This window comes from Apium graveolens, chromosome 4 (assembly GCF_009905375.1).
Source record: "Apium graveolens cultivar Ventura chromosome 4, ASM990537v1, whole genome shotgun sequence".
Lineage (NCBI taxonomy): Eukaryota > Viridiplantae > Streptophyta > Magnoliopsida > Apiales > Apiaceae > Apium > Apium graveolens.
In genome coordinates, this window is record NC_133650.1 from 110,461,866 (window position 1) to 110,477,700 (window position 15,835).

Consider the following 15,835-nt stretch of genomic DNA (forward strand, 5'->3'; position numbering starts at 1 on the left):
CGGTGTATTGGGACGACGTAGGAGAACGCAAAATACTTGGACCTGAACTAGTACAATAGATAAAAGAAGTGGTTGAAATTATCCAGAAGAGATTAATAGCCGCACAGGACCATCAAAGGAAATATGCAGAGCAGTCCAGGAAAGACATGGAATTCGAAGAAGGAAACTTGGTATTACTGAAAGTATCACCGTGGAAGAGACTAACGAGGTTTGGAAAGAAAGGAAAGCTGAGCCCAAGATATGTCGGACCTTTTGAGATTCTAAAGCGCGTTGGCAAAGTAGCTTACGAGTTGGCGTTACCTCCGTACATGGAGCACATTCACAATATTTTTCACGTATCAATGCTTAAGAAATATAATTCAGACTCCGGGCATGTAATAGAATATGAGCCAATAGAGCTTCAGGCAGATTTGTCATATGTAGAGAGTCCGATACAAATTTTAGAGAAAAGAAAGAAGGTATTGAGAAACAAAGTGGTAATATTATTATAACCCATAATATAAATAAAATCAAATTATTCGATTCCGACTTGGAATCTACAAATAACCCAAAAGTATCCGATTTAGCTATTACATATCCCACCAACTCTTATCGCTTGCTCACGCGGCATCTACCTGATCTGGCAACTGAAATCCCACGGTACGATAGGGACCTCCTGGAACGCTCTTATGAGTGGTGCGTTTAAGTCTAGCCATCCTCTTGCTTAACTGCAATTGTTAGATCACACAAATAAATGAGCAAAGAAGCTCAGCAAGTAACTATATAAACAATTCTAAATATCAGCATAACAATACCTAAGGCATTCTATAACCAGTAAACTAGGTGGCAACATTCTATTAATTTTTTGAAAAAGGGTTTTCAAAGGAGAGTTTTAAGGATTTCAAGATTCAAGTTTGTATATTCAATATTTCTTAAGATCAATCGATAGGGTTCTCAAAGAGTTTTACACTTTAAGAGAAGATCGCTCCAAGCTTTTGAGCATCAATGTCAAAGTAGAATGGCAGGGTTCTCGAATAAGTTTCTCGGGACTTTAAAGAAGATTCAATTCAAAATATTTAATTTCAAATCTAAAGATAAGCATAACGCTTGTTGCAACATTTATAAAAAAATAACTTTTGTTATTTAACAACAAAGAACCCTTGATTGAAATATCCATCTTTTAAATATAATACGGGTGATCATCATGTACTGACCTCCATCCGGTCATTAAGGTACCTATGACATTATTTTAGCCTTTATATAGGACTAGCCCCACTAGTCTCTTACGTGAATGGACTAGTCCCACTAGCCTCTTACGTCTCTATCCAATCTTTAGGAATTCATTTGGAAAACCTTTATATTGGAGGGCAAAGAAGTTTCAACTAGATTCATTTAAACATTACCAATATGTGAAATCGTTTGGACTCATTCAAGTCGAAACTCATTCTTAGGTTCAATCGAGGAATTCAAGGTATTAAACTAGTGAGAAATAAAGATATCGAGAGTGAGGGAATGATCGATCGTCAAGTAAGATATTAAAAAGGTTGTTATCATGATAGTTTCAAAGAACGACACATAAACAACACACAAGTTTATTATCATTGGAATCTAGGTTAACAAGGTAAGAAATATGAAAGGTTCATTACGTCTCTTAGGGTCAAGGATCATAAAGATAGAAAAAATATGAAAATAGGGTATAATTGCTTGAAACAAGGGGTTACTATCAGGGTTTATCACAAGGATCAATAATAGTATTACGAAGATTCTTTACTTTATCAATGCATAACATCAACAATCTCTCTATAATCCATTCACAATAGAAGGCAGAATTACTTGCCTTGGAAAGCTCGCCTGTTTCACGGTATTCGAGCTATTGCCACCTAAGACCTTTTTTCCTTTTCTATCCTGAATGCCTTCTCTTTCCGAATCTATAATACAAACCGAACCCTAATTAGAAACTTTATCGATTCCCGACGATTATCAGAATGTCTAACTTCCTACCCCAATCGTGATATTCGTTTATCTTATACACATATATCAGACATAACACATAATATGTTACACCTTTATACGCCTTATACATACCTATATACTTTCTTTTCAAAAATCGGGCATGACGTATTCGTAACTATGCTTACCCTTATCATATCAATTAATCACAACAATCAATCATAATCGAGTATACATAATCACGTTTTAACACTTAACACAAATTATGCATATCAGATTTATACGATTAACGACTAATGACTTAGCATAACGAATCAAAGCTACAATATAAGAATCGAATCCTTAGTTCTTTTAAAATAAAATACAAATCCTTGGTATCATCTTCACGATAAACACATATCACTTTGCATGCAAATCAAAATTAGCATATTCATCCCATATAGCATAATATCTCTTAGAACACTTAATATGCAATTCGGATTCTAAAAATTATACAAACTACCGTGCATATTTTATTAAAAATCCAAAACATGTGTTAATCCTTATCATCCTTAAAACCATTCTTATGCAAAAAAAATTATATAAAAACTAGAAACAAAAGGTTCCCTAATTCGACCCAAACTCACAATTTTAACATACAAGTTTCTTAGCTTTAACGTAATCCTCAATCAATTAATACAAGACTTCTAAACACCAACTACGTTTTGAAATCATTTCCTTACACTTTTTTATCAAAAATTCAAACCAAAACATGATAAAACCGAATGAAACTTTATAAAATCCAACATGCCTCCATTTGTAGTAACATGCATTGACACTTATTCAACTAATCACATAATCAACTTCTAATAACCATCATATCCAAACATTTAAGCTTAAAGCTTGATTTGAAAACCAAGAACTCAAGAAAACACCAAACAAATAACATGCACTCTACATCACATGCTATTTATACTAAATCAAATTGAAATTCAATTTTAAACAAACCCACCGGCTCCTATTTGGTTATGGCCGGTGGTGGTCGAACTCGAGGGTGCCCATGCAAGGGTCTCCCTTCGAATTTTGGACCTCTAAATCTTGTAAAACTAAAATATTATACACCCTTATGAACGTACATCAAGAAATTGTACTTTTCTTGAATATATTCTAAGAGAGGGTTTTGTAAAACTTATTCAAGAACTTACATGCAAAGGATGTAGTGATAGAATATTGGAAAATATTAAGATTGGTGGTAATATCTTTGAAAACTAACTAGGTTTCATCTTGCATGTAAGATATATATATATATATATATATAGAGAGAGAGAGAGAGAGAGAGAGAGAGAGAGAAGAACCCGGGAGAGAGAAGAGAGAAAAAAAGAGTGAGCCGGGGGGAGAAGAAGGATGAGGAAGAAGGAAGGAGGGAGTATATATCAGTGTTCTAGAAAGCGCTAGGCGTGTCAGGGCGGTGAAGGTACCTTTGAGGGATTAATCAGCAAGTCGGAGATTAATCGGACCGATTAATCGGAACATAATCGGAAGAATATAAATATTATTTTTAATTTTTATAATTATATAATGATCAATATATCATATATTTGTTTGAAAAAAGAAATTATAATGGTATTAAACAATATCTACACATTTGACATGTGTTATGTACTAATTATTGAGTTTACAATATTAACTATATTTTAATTCACACTTTTAAATTAATTATAATATGTTATTTTTATATTTTAAATTAAAAAATAAATATATTAGATTACTTGTTACTTCTTACCAATACTTTATATTAGAAATTAACATGATATTGTGTGAAATTATGAAATTAATAGATTAAATTTATAAAAATGTAAAAAAAAATATTTTTTAATTATTTTCTGCCTAGACCGCCTAAGACCGATTCTTGACCGCCTAGCCCGCCTAATCCCGATTTTGACCCAATTTTTTGAAAAAACGCCTAAATCGCCGCCTAGGTCCGAGTCGGGGCATTTTACCACCGCCTAGCACCTAGGCGGCCGCCTAGACCGATTTTTAGAACACTGGTATATATAATGGAGTGGAGGGGCAAAAGAGTGATTGTTAATTGTTTTCTCTTTTCTTTTATTTCAAATTACTATAACATGATTTAATAATATAAAAATAGCTTCGTAAAATCTAAAAGTGCCACAAAACTATTTTTAATATAAAGAATCTGAAATTAGCTCTCTCCCCGTATTTTTTCCCCGTATTTTCGGGAATAATTTTTGAGCGAATGAATTAATATGTATGGATTTTTCAAATAAATCTCTAATAATAGAAATAAACGCTGGAAAAATCATTTTAAAATACCAGGATATCAAAATAATTCCAACTATTATTTTTAAAAAGTCTCTAGGACTATTCAAGAGATAATAAAATAAATTTCACGCCTTGCTCATATTTTAATAATTTTATAAAAATATATAAGGATCAATAAATCCTTATTTTTACCAGATAAATACTTTTGAAAATATTTAAAACTCGTGAATCAAAGATTCACACTCTATCTTCAAAATAACATATATTCATAAAATACATCAAACACGTTCCTTATTTGTACATCTTAGCACATCATTCTCCTTTTTAATAGCTGATTATGCGATTAATAATTACTAGATAATTCAAATAATAATATAATTCTTCTCATATATGAATCCAATTAATCATAGATACAGAAATTAAACATTAACACCATAACTCAACACAATCCACGAATTATCTTATTTTTAATCCCTTTTTCATTAAATCCTTCTTTCGAATAAGGGATCCCGTTCCAACTGACGGCCCGACAAAACATAACTTATGTCTTTCGCTTACTCATCAAACTGAAATGAGATATTTTACGTTCCCTTTTACTGATATACATATATTACACATAAACCACAATATTTATATAACTTTATATTTATTCATACATGAATCCACATAGTCCACAATTATATCCCAAAACTATATTTTATTCAAATATATACGTCGCGAAAATCCCAGTCATTATATGTTATGTGTTAACTCATCTATCCTTTTCGTGAAATAGTTATTTTATAAGTAAAATATTGATTAGTATTTTTATTTTAATAGCAACCTAATTTTTTTGAAATATATAGATAATTAAATCGGCAAACATAAAAAGAAAAATATTATTCGGTAACTCTAACACGATGGTGGAAAATCATTGTCTGATTCAATATTTCTTGTAGTTAATACCTATGAAATGTATGATTACTAACACAAAAGACATATTGGCATACTGGTATTAAAGACACAAAAACATAGGAAATTTACCAAAAATACCCCTTTTATAAAAATATATGCAAAAATACGGACACTGACTGCACATGAGATTGAAACGATTGTATATGTGGTTGCATATGAGATTATCCGTATTTTTGCTAATATTTTCTACAAACTTGGGTATTTATAAAAAAATTCTTATATAATTACTAACACAAAAGACATATTGACATAGTGTTATTAAAGACACAAAAAACATATTGACATAGGGACATTAAAGTGTGTATGTTATCGGATAAACTCAGATTTAACATATGAGCAAATTTTTCATTTCACTAAGAATAAAAAATCTAACTAATATTATGTACACGTTCTTCTATTATATATAAAAATATTCTTCCATAATATATATAGAAGAAATTATACAATATTATTAATATTACAGTGGAAAACGAGAATGTGTTGAAGTCATCTATACGCGTAGTGGCACATGCAAATATGATAATCACAGCATAAATTAACTGCTTTTCCTCAGAATATTTTATAGGAGTGCACTATACACGAGTTTTGTATTTTAAATGGATCACACTTAAATTTTAGATCTTAAATTATTTTTACTGTTCTATACATGAAATTATATCTTAATATCCTCATAAAATATTCCTGGCTGGCGCGCGCCAGTAATGACTTGCTCTTATTATAACTACCAAGTTGATGTTAGAACCCCCGTAGATACCACAAAACTTCAACCAAGATAGCTTGAAACACGAAGTGAGTTTAAGCAAGATGGACGTGATCATCTTTGCATCATCTCTGATGCTAGCTTATGTTGTCTTCAAGTCTCGGCTTTCATTTCATAACAGGGGGAAAAAGCTTCCCCCGGGTCCATTTCAGTTACCTATTATTGGTAATCTGACCAAACTAGGCAAGCTGCCCCATCAGTCCCTCGCCAATCTCGCCAAGTTGTATGGCCCGATCATGCACCTACAACTGGGGAGGGTGACCACCATTGTCATCTCTTCATCAACTCTAGCTCAGCAAGTCCTTCAAAAGCAAGACCTTGTCTTCTCTACCAGGTTTATACCAGACGGGATTTGCACTCACGACCATGACAAATATTCTATGATATTTTTACCAGTTTGCCCAACGTGGAGAAACCTTCGAAAAATAGTCAATTTAAACATGTTTTCAGCTAACAAGCTGGATGCAAATCAGCATCTACGTAGAAGGAAGGTGAATGAGCTTATTGAATAGGTTAAAAAGTGCAGCCAAACTGGAGAGTCGGTAGATATTGGTCGGGCTGCTTCCACAACTTCCCTCAATCTTCTATCAAACACTATATTTTCCAAGGATTTAGCAAACCCTAATGAAGATTCAGCTAAAGAGTTCAGGGACTTGATAAGGAATACTATGGTTGATGCAGGTAAACCTAATCTTGTTGATTTCTTTCCCGTGCTAAAGAAGTTGGATCCACAAGGCGTGAATCGAAAAGTGACCCGTCATTATGAAAATCTTATAAAGATATTCGATGGTTTGATAAATGAACGTTTGGCTTTAATGAGGTCTGGTCATCCTGTTGAGTATACAGATGCACTTGACGAGAGAATTCCAATGTGATTGACAAAATTCATATAGAACACCTACTTGTGGTATGTTGGCAAAGCCTTTTCCCTGTGTATTAGTTCCCCTTTTTGCAAAAAATAAGCCCCAGCTCCCTAAGAGGGATTTGCATTATATTCTCATGTCAATAATTTTTATTTTTTTTTTGATAAATCATGTTAATGAATATTAGTAGTTCTGTATATGAAAGTTTTTGTTCTTTGAAACCAGATGTGTATATATATAACTTTGGTTTTTCAGTATCATTCCATGATTCAATTTGAATCCTTACAAATGAAAATTCTGTTGTAAAAAATAATCAATAAATTAAGTCCTTAAATGCTTATTCTATTAGATTACAATTCAGTTATCAAGTTCAAATTAAATTATATACTTGACTAATAAACCAAACGCGCAGGACCTATTTCACAACTTCAAGTACAGTTGCGTGGGGCATGGCGGAGTTACTGAAAAGCTCAGAAACAATGTTGAAGGTAAAATATGAGCTTCACGAAGTACTGGGTAAAGGCAAGACCCTAGAGGAGGCAGACATTTATCGATTACCATACTTGCGGTGTATAGTGAGAGAAACACTAAGGTTACACCCATCATCGCCCTTCTTAGTACCGCGCCAAATAGCAGAGGAAACTGAAGTTAATGGCTAAACTATTCCAAGGAATTCACAAGTTCTGGTTAATGCGTGGGCAATTGCACGTGATCCAGTTTCATGGGAGAATCCCCTGTCATTTCATCCAGAAAGGTTCTTGGATTCAGAAGTTGATGTAAAAGGTCAAGACTTCGAGCTGATTCCATTTGGTGCTGGACGAAGGATATGTCCTGGCTTGCCATTAGCAATGAGGATGGTGCCTGTTATGTTGGGCTCCCTCATAAACTGTTTTGATTGGGAACTTGAAGGGTGGCATTCCGGTAAAGGAGTTGGACATGGAGGAGGAGTTTGGGTTGACTGTAGGAAAGCTGTCTCCGCTATGGGCCCTAGCTACTTTAAACGTTTAAACTTGAAGTAAGCCCCTAATGTACTTGGTTTTACTAAGGTATGAGTACTCTTATTGATGAATGCAGCTTGAAGAATTGAGATTGACTTTAAATTATTCAAAAAATAAAAATTAATATAGAGCACTTCAGGTAATCAATTAATAGCAGGCACTATTCGCTTTTGATGTTATATATGTATGAATTGCGGATGTGTTTGTGTGTTAAACCATTCTTTGACCTGGAGCATAGGATAAGGATAGTACATATAAGTGGTTTTGATGATACCTTGGGCTACAAATAACAAATTGTTGTAAAAGAGTATGAAAGGCTTGTATAAAGGAGAAGATTTTTGTCATGATTAGCATTATTGTCCCTCGTGAATGTAAATCAGCAACCTTGTTATCAAGGGGTAGTGATATCCGTTAGGCTAAGCCTTGCTGATTAGGCTAAACTTCCATTATGTGATTGTCTATTGCATATGCTCGGCCGCTGGCCCGACTAAATCTTTTCATTGCTTTTAATTGTAGAGCTAAAAAGCCGTGGACATTCCCAATTGATATATACATTCTGTTAGCTAATGATGAGCTGCAGATGCATGATGTGGTGTTCGAGGAAGACTTGCATGATGATGACCTCTTTCATTTTTTAGTGGCTTGATCTCTTATGTTTTCAGTTAGCCGATTGTATCTTTCTACTGCAACTGGATGACTTCCCTTCCTAAATTCTAATGCTATGGCTTTTCAAAAATAAAATCTGGTCTTCACAAGGAAATTAACCTGACTTACTACCTATTTATATCAAATTTTAGTGTTGATTAAATGTATAATGAAATTGTTATTAATTTTTGGATTCAGTTTTCCTCTTCCCTTCAGACCGTGTTTCTAGAAATGATTATAAGCACTGTAAACTGGCTACTGTGCAAAAATTAAAAATTTTGGAAAACTTTACTCTGGTAATTTAAAAGAAGGACCTTGGAATGATTACGGTAGATAATATAATCATCTTTACTCTGTATAGATGATTTCGATTTTCTATAGATGATAGTTATATTACATTTAACTTGGAATTCCCTCTGATGTTGGTTCATGCATTTATTATTATGTAAAAACCTCACTGCACTAAAAGTTGCATTTTTTTTCTTAAGGAGGCCACAGCCTCTTTTTTCTTTCACTCACGCTGAGAGAGCTTTAGCTCTTTTAATTTCACTATATACATCTCTAGTAATTCAGTTTGGCGTTCTTCAATTACAAAGGACCTGCCTCATTTATATGCTTCAAGAGACAACTCTTTATCATGCCCCATTTATATGCCTACACTTTTGAATGTTGCAGCTTCTGTATGCTGGCTGCTACCAATTTCATTAAAGAACATCCACCTGACTAGCTCCTGCCAGTTTTATTTATCATCTTTTCATTCACCTGGAGCCTATCATCGGTAACCCTTGCCAAACAAGGCAAACTGCCCCATCAGTGTTTCACTAAGCTGGCTCAACTCTACCGTCCAATCATGCCATCTAAAACTGTGGAGCATAACCACCATGTAATTTCTTCATCAACCATAGCTCAACAGGTCCTTCAAAAAAACACATTTCCTTCTCTACCAGATTTATACCAGACGCATTCTGTGCTTCTGACCATTTTTAATACTCTATGGTATTTCTACCCGTTGGCCCTCGCTGGAGAAAACTCAGAAATCTATCCAATCTAATTATATTTTCAGTTAACAGGCTTGACGTAAGTCAGCACCTACTTAGTAGGAAGGTGAATGAGCTTATTGGATACGTTAAGTTGAGAGGCGGTATATATTGGTCATGCGGCTTTCAGGACTTCTCTCAATCTTTTTATACACTTTTTTTCCAGACCCTAATGAACATTCATCTAAAGAGTTCAGTGACTTGATCTGGATATTATGGTTGATGCAGGTTAACGTAATCTTGTTGATTTGTATCCGATGCTTAAGTAGTTCAACCCACAAGGTCTGTAGCGAATAATGACTAGTCATTTTGAGAATCTAACAAAGGTGTTAGATGTTTTAAGAAATGAGCGATTCGCTCTACAGAGTCCTGGCACTTCTGTATGGATGCATTTGATGAGCTGATCAAAATATCTCAAGAGAACCCTGATGTGATTGACAAAATTTATATGGAACACCTGTTTCAGTCTGGGGTATGCTTAATATCTAATTTGTTAGATATTAAGATAATAAGAAGGATGATCATACTTTCTTTTTTTCTTATAGTCTCTTTAAATCCGCTTGGCTTTGCAAATAAGGTCCAACATGTTGTTTGCTATGTTGTGCTTTTGGTGTTCAACAATCATGACTTGTAAGAAGGAAGAGCTAAAAGTCGTCCGGGACGACACTGAATTGCATCTAGCAAAGAACTTAGTCTTAGATGCTAAAATCCGGGATTTCTACTAAAATGAAATTTGGTTCAAGCAAATTTGTTATGCAAAACCACATTACACAAAAATAATTTAGATGTTGGTTCAACCAACTGATATTTTCAATTGATTTACTTTGCTTAAACTAAGAATTAGGTTCCTGGAACATGGCTGGAGTTTTGTTTCTTACTTTGTAGAGCAGGGTACTACAAGAGTATTTTTATTGACGTTTGAGGCATTACAGATTATTCAGGACAACGAGGATCAAGATCATAACATAAGATTAGAAAGATAAACAAACAAAAGGAAAAGCTCAAACTTTTCTCTGCCCTTCTATACTAGTAATATTTAACAGAGCAAGTATGGTGTGCTTCTTGTGCAACTTAAACAACCGTTATTCCTGCTTACACTGTAATACTGTATTGTTTAGTTTTCTCAATATACCTTCTTGGTTTCTGTTTTTCTGCAATTTTTATTGTTCTGTTCTTTTATATCCTATCTTCTTCACTAATTTAAGATTCTTCTCTCTTCTCTGAGTTTGATAAATATCCTCTGAATTTGATTCCCCATTTCTTTTTGATCTAATGATCACGTCTTAATATAAAAAATATTCTGCACAAGTTGAAGTTCCATGCAATACATAGTTACATTAATCACTAAAATTCATTTAAACGATTAATGACTACCATTTGCACATCTCACCAAAAATATTGCATATCCCAAAACATTGCATTTCCGACTTGTTTCAGAAAGCAAATGAAGTGTTGGGTGGCATGTGCATACTGCACAATGGATGTTATTTAAAGTACATGTAAGAACTACTGTATATCCCACAAGACTTCTGACTTGAAAGAGCTTGAAACGGTAAGTTTGAGCAAGATGAACATGATGATACTCGCTGTTTTATCTCTGATTCTGGCCTTCAATTTCTTCAAGTCTCTGCTTTCATTTCCAAATAGAGGCAAAAAACTTCCACCAGGTCCATACCAGTTACCTCTCATTGGTAACCTTGCCAAACTGGGAAAGCTGCCCTATCAGTCACTCTCCAAGCTTGCCCAAATCTACGGCCCAATCATGCATTTGAAACTAGGACGCGTAAACACAATAGTCATTTCTTCATCAACCATAGCTCAACAAGTCCTCCAAAAGCAAGACATCGTGTTCTCTAGCAGGTTCATACCAGACGCGCTCTGTGCTTGCGACCATTTTAAGTACTCTGTGGCATTTTTACCCGTCGGCACAATGTGGATTAACCACAGAAAAATAGCCCATTCAAATTTGTTTTCAGTTAACAAGCTGGACGCAAATCAGCATCTACGTAGTAGCAAGGTGAATGAGCTTATTGGATATGTTAAGAAGTGTAGCCAAACTGGACAGGCAGTAGACATTGGTCGGGCTGCGTTTAGGACTTCCCTCAATCTTTTATCAGACACAATATTTTCCAAGGATATGGCAGACCCGTATCAAGATTCAGCTAAAGAGTTCAAGGACTTGATATGGAATATTATGGTTGAAATAGGCACGCCTAATCTGGGTGATTACTTTCCTGTCTTAAAGAAGATGGACTTGCAAGGTATATATCGGAGGATGACAGGTAATTTTGGGAATATATTAAAGATGTTAGATGGTTTAATAACAGAGCGACTGGCTTTAGAGAGGTCAGGCACTCTCGTAAAGAAGAATGACGCGCTTGATGAACTAATCAAGATCTCTCTAGGGAGCCGAGAAGAATTTGACAAAACTCATATTGAACACCTTTTGATGGTATGTTAACTCTCTTCTCCTGTTTTAATGAATTTAAGATTTATAATTTTGTAGATTAAAAACAATCAGTAACCTAAAATATTGAGGATGAACTAAGAGCTGATTGAACCAGGATAACCTTCTATATCAGTCACTGATTTAATATGTACAATATCACTAAAGATATTTGGGTTCTTTTCGCAAATTTTGAACTCGTAAATTACAGTACTTGACACATTTTAGAAGACAGAGTCCTCTTTAACAATTTTGTTTACATCTTTTCCTATATAAGAAAGTCTAGTAAACCAACATTTTAACACAAACTGCGACCAAATAAAGAATATCTTTTATGTGCCTCAGAGATCAGAGATTTAGATAACATTTTATCTATATCTGGAGCCTCTACGTCACAACCTCCTGATTGAAATTTAAACTCTCAGGTAACAGGGATAGTCCCTATATATAAACATGATTTTCTTACCGACCTTCGTTCCTCTATGTTACACTGTATCATGGCCTACTGGCAAATTGTTAATTTGTCAGCAGCTGTTCTGAAGTATAAATATAAATTGTAGACTTATACCAGAAAACCAAATGCACGCAGGACATATTCATTGCAGGAACAGATACAACTTCGAGTACGGTGGAGTGGGGCATGGCGGAGTTACTCAAAAACTCGGGAACAATGGTAAAGGCAAAGTCTGAGCTTCACAAGGTACTTGGAAAAGGCAGGATTCTAGAGGAGGAAGACATTATTCGATTGCCTTACTTGCGGTGCATAGTGAGTGAAACACTAAGGTTACACCCTCCCCTCCCATTCTTAATACCACGCCAAATAGCAGAGGAAGCTGAAGTTAATGGCTACACTATTCCAAGGAATTCACAAATTCTAGTCAATGCATGGGCAATTGGGCGCGACCCGGTTTCATGGAAAAATCCCCTGTCATTTCATCCGGAAAGGTTCCTGTATAAAAAAGTTGATGTAAAAGGCCAACACTTTGAGCTGATTCCGTTTGGTGCAGGGAGGAGGATATGTCCTGGCTTGCCTTTGGCAATGAGGACTGTGCCTGTAATGTTGGGTTCCCTCATAAATTGTTTTGATTGGGAGCTTGAAGGTGGCATTCCGGTAAACGAGTTGGACATGGAGGAAAAGTTTGGGATCACTATGGGAAAGCGGTATCCACTTCGTGCCCTAGCAACTTCAGTCCCTGCAGTTTAAGATTCTTAAATTATTTAGTCATTTGGTTGCTTTTCTAGAGAAATTGAACAACTGAAGATTTGTTAGTCAGTTGACATTGTGTATGCAGCTGGATGTATTACAAATATCCTTCTATATATAATGACACAGGGATCATGATCCATGCACCACTATTAGCAGACCATTGCTTCATATAGTTTCTATAAAGAGATGAAAGAGATGAAATAAAAGATCATCAGTTGAATAATTTTTTGGATGATCAATCATTGAAATATAAATAAGCATATCAATGTTTCACTACAAGAAAAACGGCTTTTTCCTACCAAGCAAATCAAACAAGAAAAATTTGGTTGGAATTGCTCTACCATTTCCTACCAACCCGTAAACCGGTAGACCGGTAGGAATTGCTCTAGGTGGGGCCCAGATTTTGTACACGCAAGCACCAAAACCTACCAATATTGGTGGGAAACTCAAAACCTACCAATTTTGGTAGGTTTTGACCAAAATTTTGGTAGGTTTTGACCAAAATTTGATACCGAAATGGTTCCATCAACCACGTCATCAGCCCTCACTTATTTCATTGATTAAACTTTTTTTATGAAAAAAGAAATAATATGATCAATCTGAGACCATTTCCTACCAAGTTTGGTGGGAAAGTTTTTCCTACCAAGGTTGGTAGGTTTTGGTAGAATCTTAATATGAAAATAATCCCACCAACCACATCAGCAGGCCACGTATTGTTAGGAATATATAACATTTTTCTGAAGTATAAATAAATATCAATAATTCAGGTCGTTTCCTACCAATATTGGTAGGAAATGGGAGAAAACTAAGAAAAATGTGTTTTTTTCCACTTTTCGCTCATTATTTGTAACATTTCCGTTGATCATACTCTAAAAACATATATATATATATATATATATTCATTTTAATAGTGAAACTCTAAAAGTTAGTTGATTACATTAACAGTCCCGTGTTTCCATTTGTTTTTTGGATAATTATAATTATTACGAAAAAAATATTAAATATGAAAATGATTCGATAAATTAAAACTTTTCAAGTGAATTGTCATTTTATAGTGAAATAAAACTAGGAAAAAAAATTGGGTAAGAAAACAATTATAAATAAGAAAATCGTTTAGAAAACAAAACGTCGAGATTGTTCGAAGATAGAGTTAGATTTTCAACTCAAAGATTCGGGGATGGGTTAGACATTTGAATTTTTTTAATAATCCAACCTTACGGATGATTATATATATGAGTTTTATACATGTAATTGAAATATAGAATTTTTAAAAATTAAGCTATTATGTTTTTATAATAGATCTATAGAAAAAACTGCAAGAAAAATATATTTTTTGTACATTTCGCCTATTGTTTGTCACATTTCCGTTGATCAAACTCTAAAATACATAAACATCTATTCATTTTAATACTGAAACTCTAAAAGTTGGTTAATTACACTTACAGTTTTGTGTTTCTATTTGTTTTTTTGGATAATTATAATTATTACGAAAAAATATTAAATATGAAAATGATTCGATAAATTAAAACTTTTCAAGTAAAATTTCATTTTATAGTGAAATAAAAATAGGGAAAAAAATTGGGTAAGAAAACAATTATGACTAAGAAAATCGTTTAGAAAACGGAACGTCGAGATTGTTCGAATATCGAGCTAGGTTTTCAACTCAAAGTTTCGGGGATGGGTTAGATATTTGGATTTTTTTTAATAGTCCAACCTTATGGATGATTATATATATGATTTTTATACATGTAATTGAAATATAGAATTTTTAAAAATTAAGCTATTATATTTTTATAATAGATCTATCGAAAAAAACTGCAAGAAAATTATTATTTTTGTACTTTTCGCCCATTGTTTGTCACATTTCCGTTGATCAAACTCTAAAAACATAAATATCTATTCATTTTAATAGTGAAACTCTAAAAGTTAGTTGATTACACTTACAATCCCTTGTTTCCATTTGTTTTTTGGATAATTATAATTATTACGAAAAAATATTAAATATGAAAATTATTTGATAAATTAAAACTTTTCAAGTGAAATGTCATTTTATAGTGAAATAAAACTAGGAAAAAAAATTGGGTAAGAAAACAATTATGACTAAAAAAATTGTTTAGAAAATAGAACGTCGAGATTGTTCGAAGATTGAGTTTGATTTTTAACTCAAAGTTTCGGGGATGGGTTGGACATTTGGATTTTTTTAATAATCCAACCTTACGGATGATTATATATATGAGTTTTATACATGTAATTAAAATATAGAATATTTAAAAATTAAGCTATTATGTTTTTATAATAGATCTATAGAAAAAACTGCAAGAAAAAAAATATTTTTTGAACTTTTCGCCTCTTGTTTGTCACATTTCCGTTGATCAAACTCTAAAAACATAAACATCTATTCATTTTAATATTGAAACTCTAAAAGTTAGTTGATTACACTTAAAGTTTTGTGTTTCCATTTGTTTTTTGGATTTTTATAATTATTACGAAAAAAATATTAAATATGAAAATGATTCGATAAATTAAAACTTTTCAAGTGAAATGTCATTTTATAGTGAAATAAAACTAGGAAAAAAAATTGAGTAAGAAAACAATTATGACTAAGAAAATCGTTTAGAAAACAGAACGCCGAGATTGTTCGAAAATTGAGTTAGGTTTTCAACTCAAAGTGTCAGGGATGTTTAGGATTACACACTTGAATTTTTTTATTTTTATTTTTTAATAATTCAACCTT

General features: G+C 33.4%; 1 protein-coding gene and 1 pseudogene across 1 annotated transcript; both read left to right on the forward strand.

The window, feature by feature from the left end:
- Positions 1 to 5,912: 5,912 nt before the first annotated feature.
- On the forward strand, positions 5,913 to 10,583 carry LOC141719004 (geraniol 8-hydroxylase-like; annotated as a pseudogene).
- Positions 10,584 to 10,791: 208 nt separating this feature from the next.
- LOC141719003 (geraniol 8-hydroxylase-like) lies at positions 10,792 to 13,201 on the forward strand. The gene is made up of 2 exons (XM_074521380.1): positions 10,792 to 11,900; positions 12,484 to 13,201. Exons 1-2 carry the CDS (start codon positions 11,016 to 11,018, stop codon positions 13,096 to 13,098), a joined length of 1,500 nt encoding a protein of 499 aa, XP_074377481.1. The 5' UTR covers positions 10,792 to 11,015; the 3' UTR covers positions 13,099 to 13,201.
- Positions 13,202 to 15,835: the final 2,634 nt, after the last annotated feature.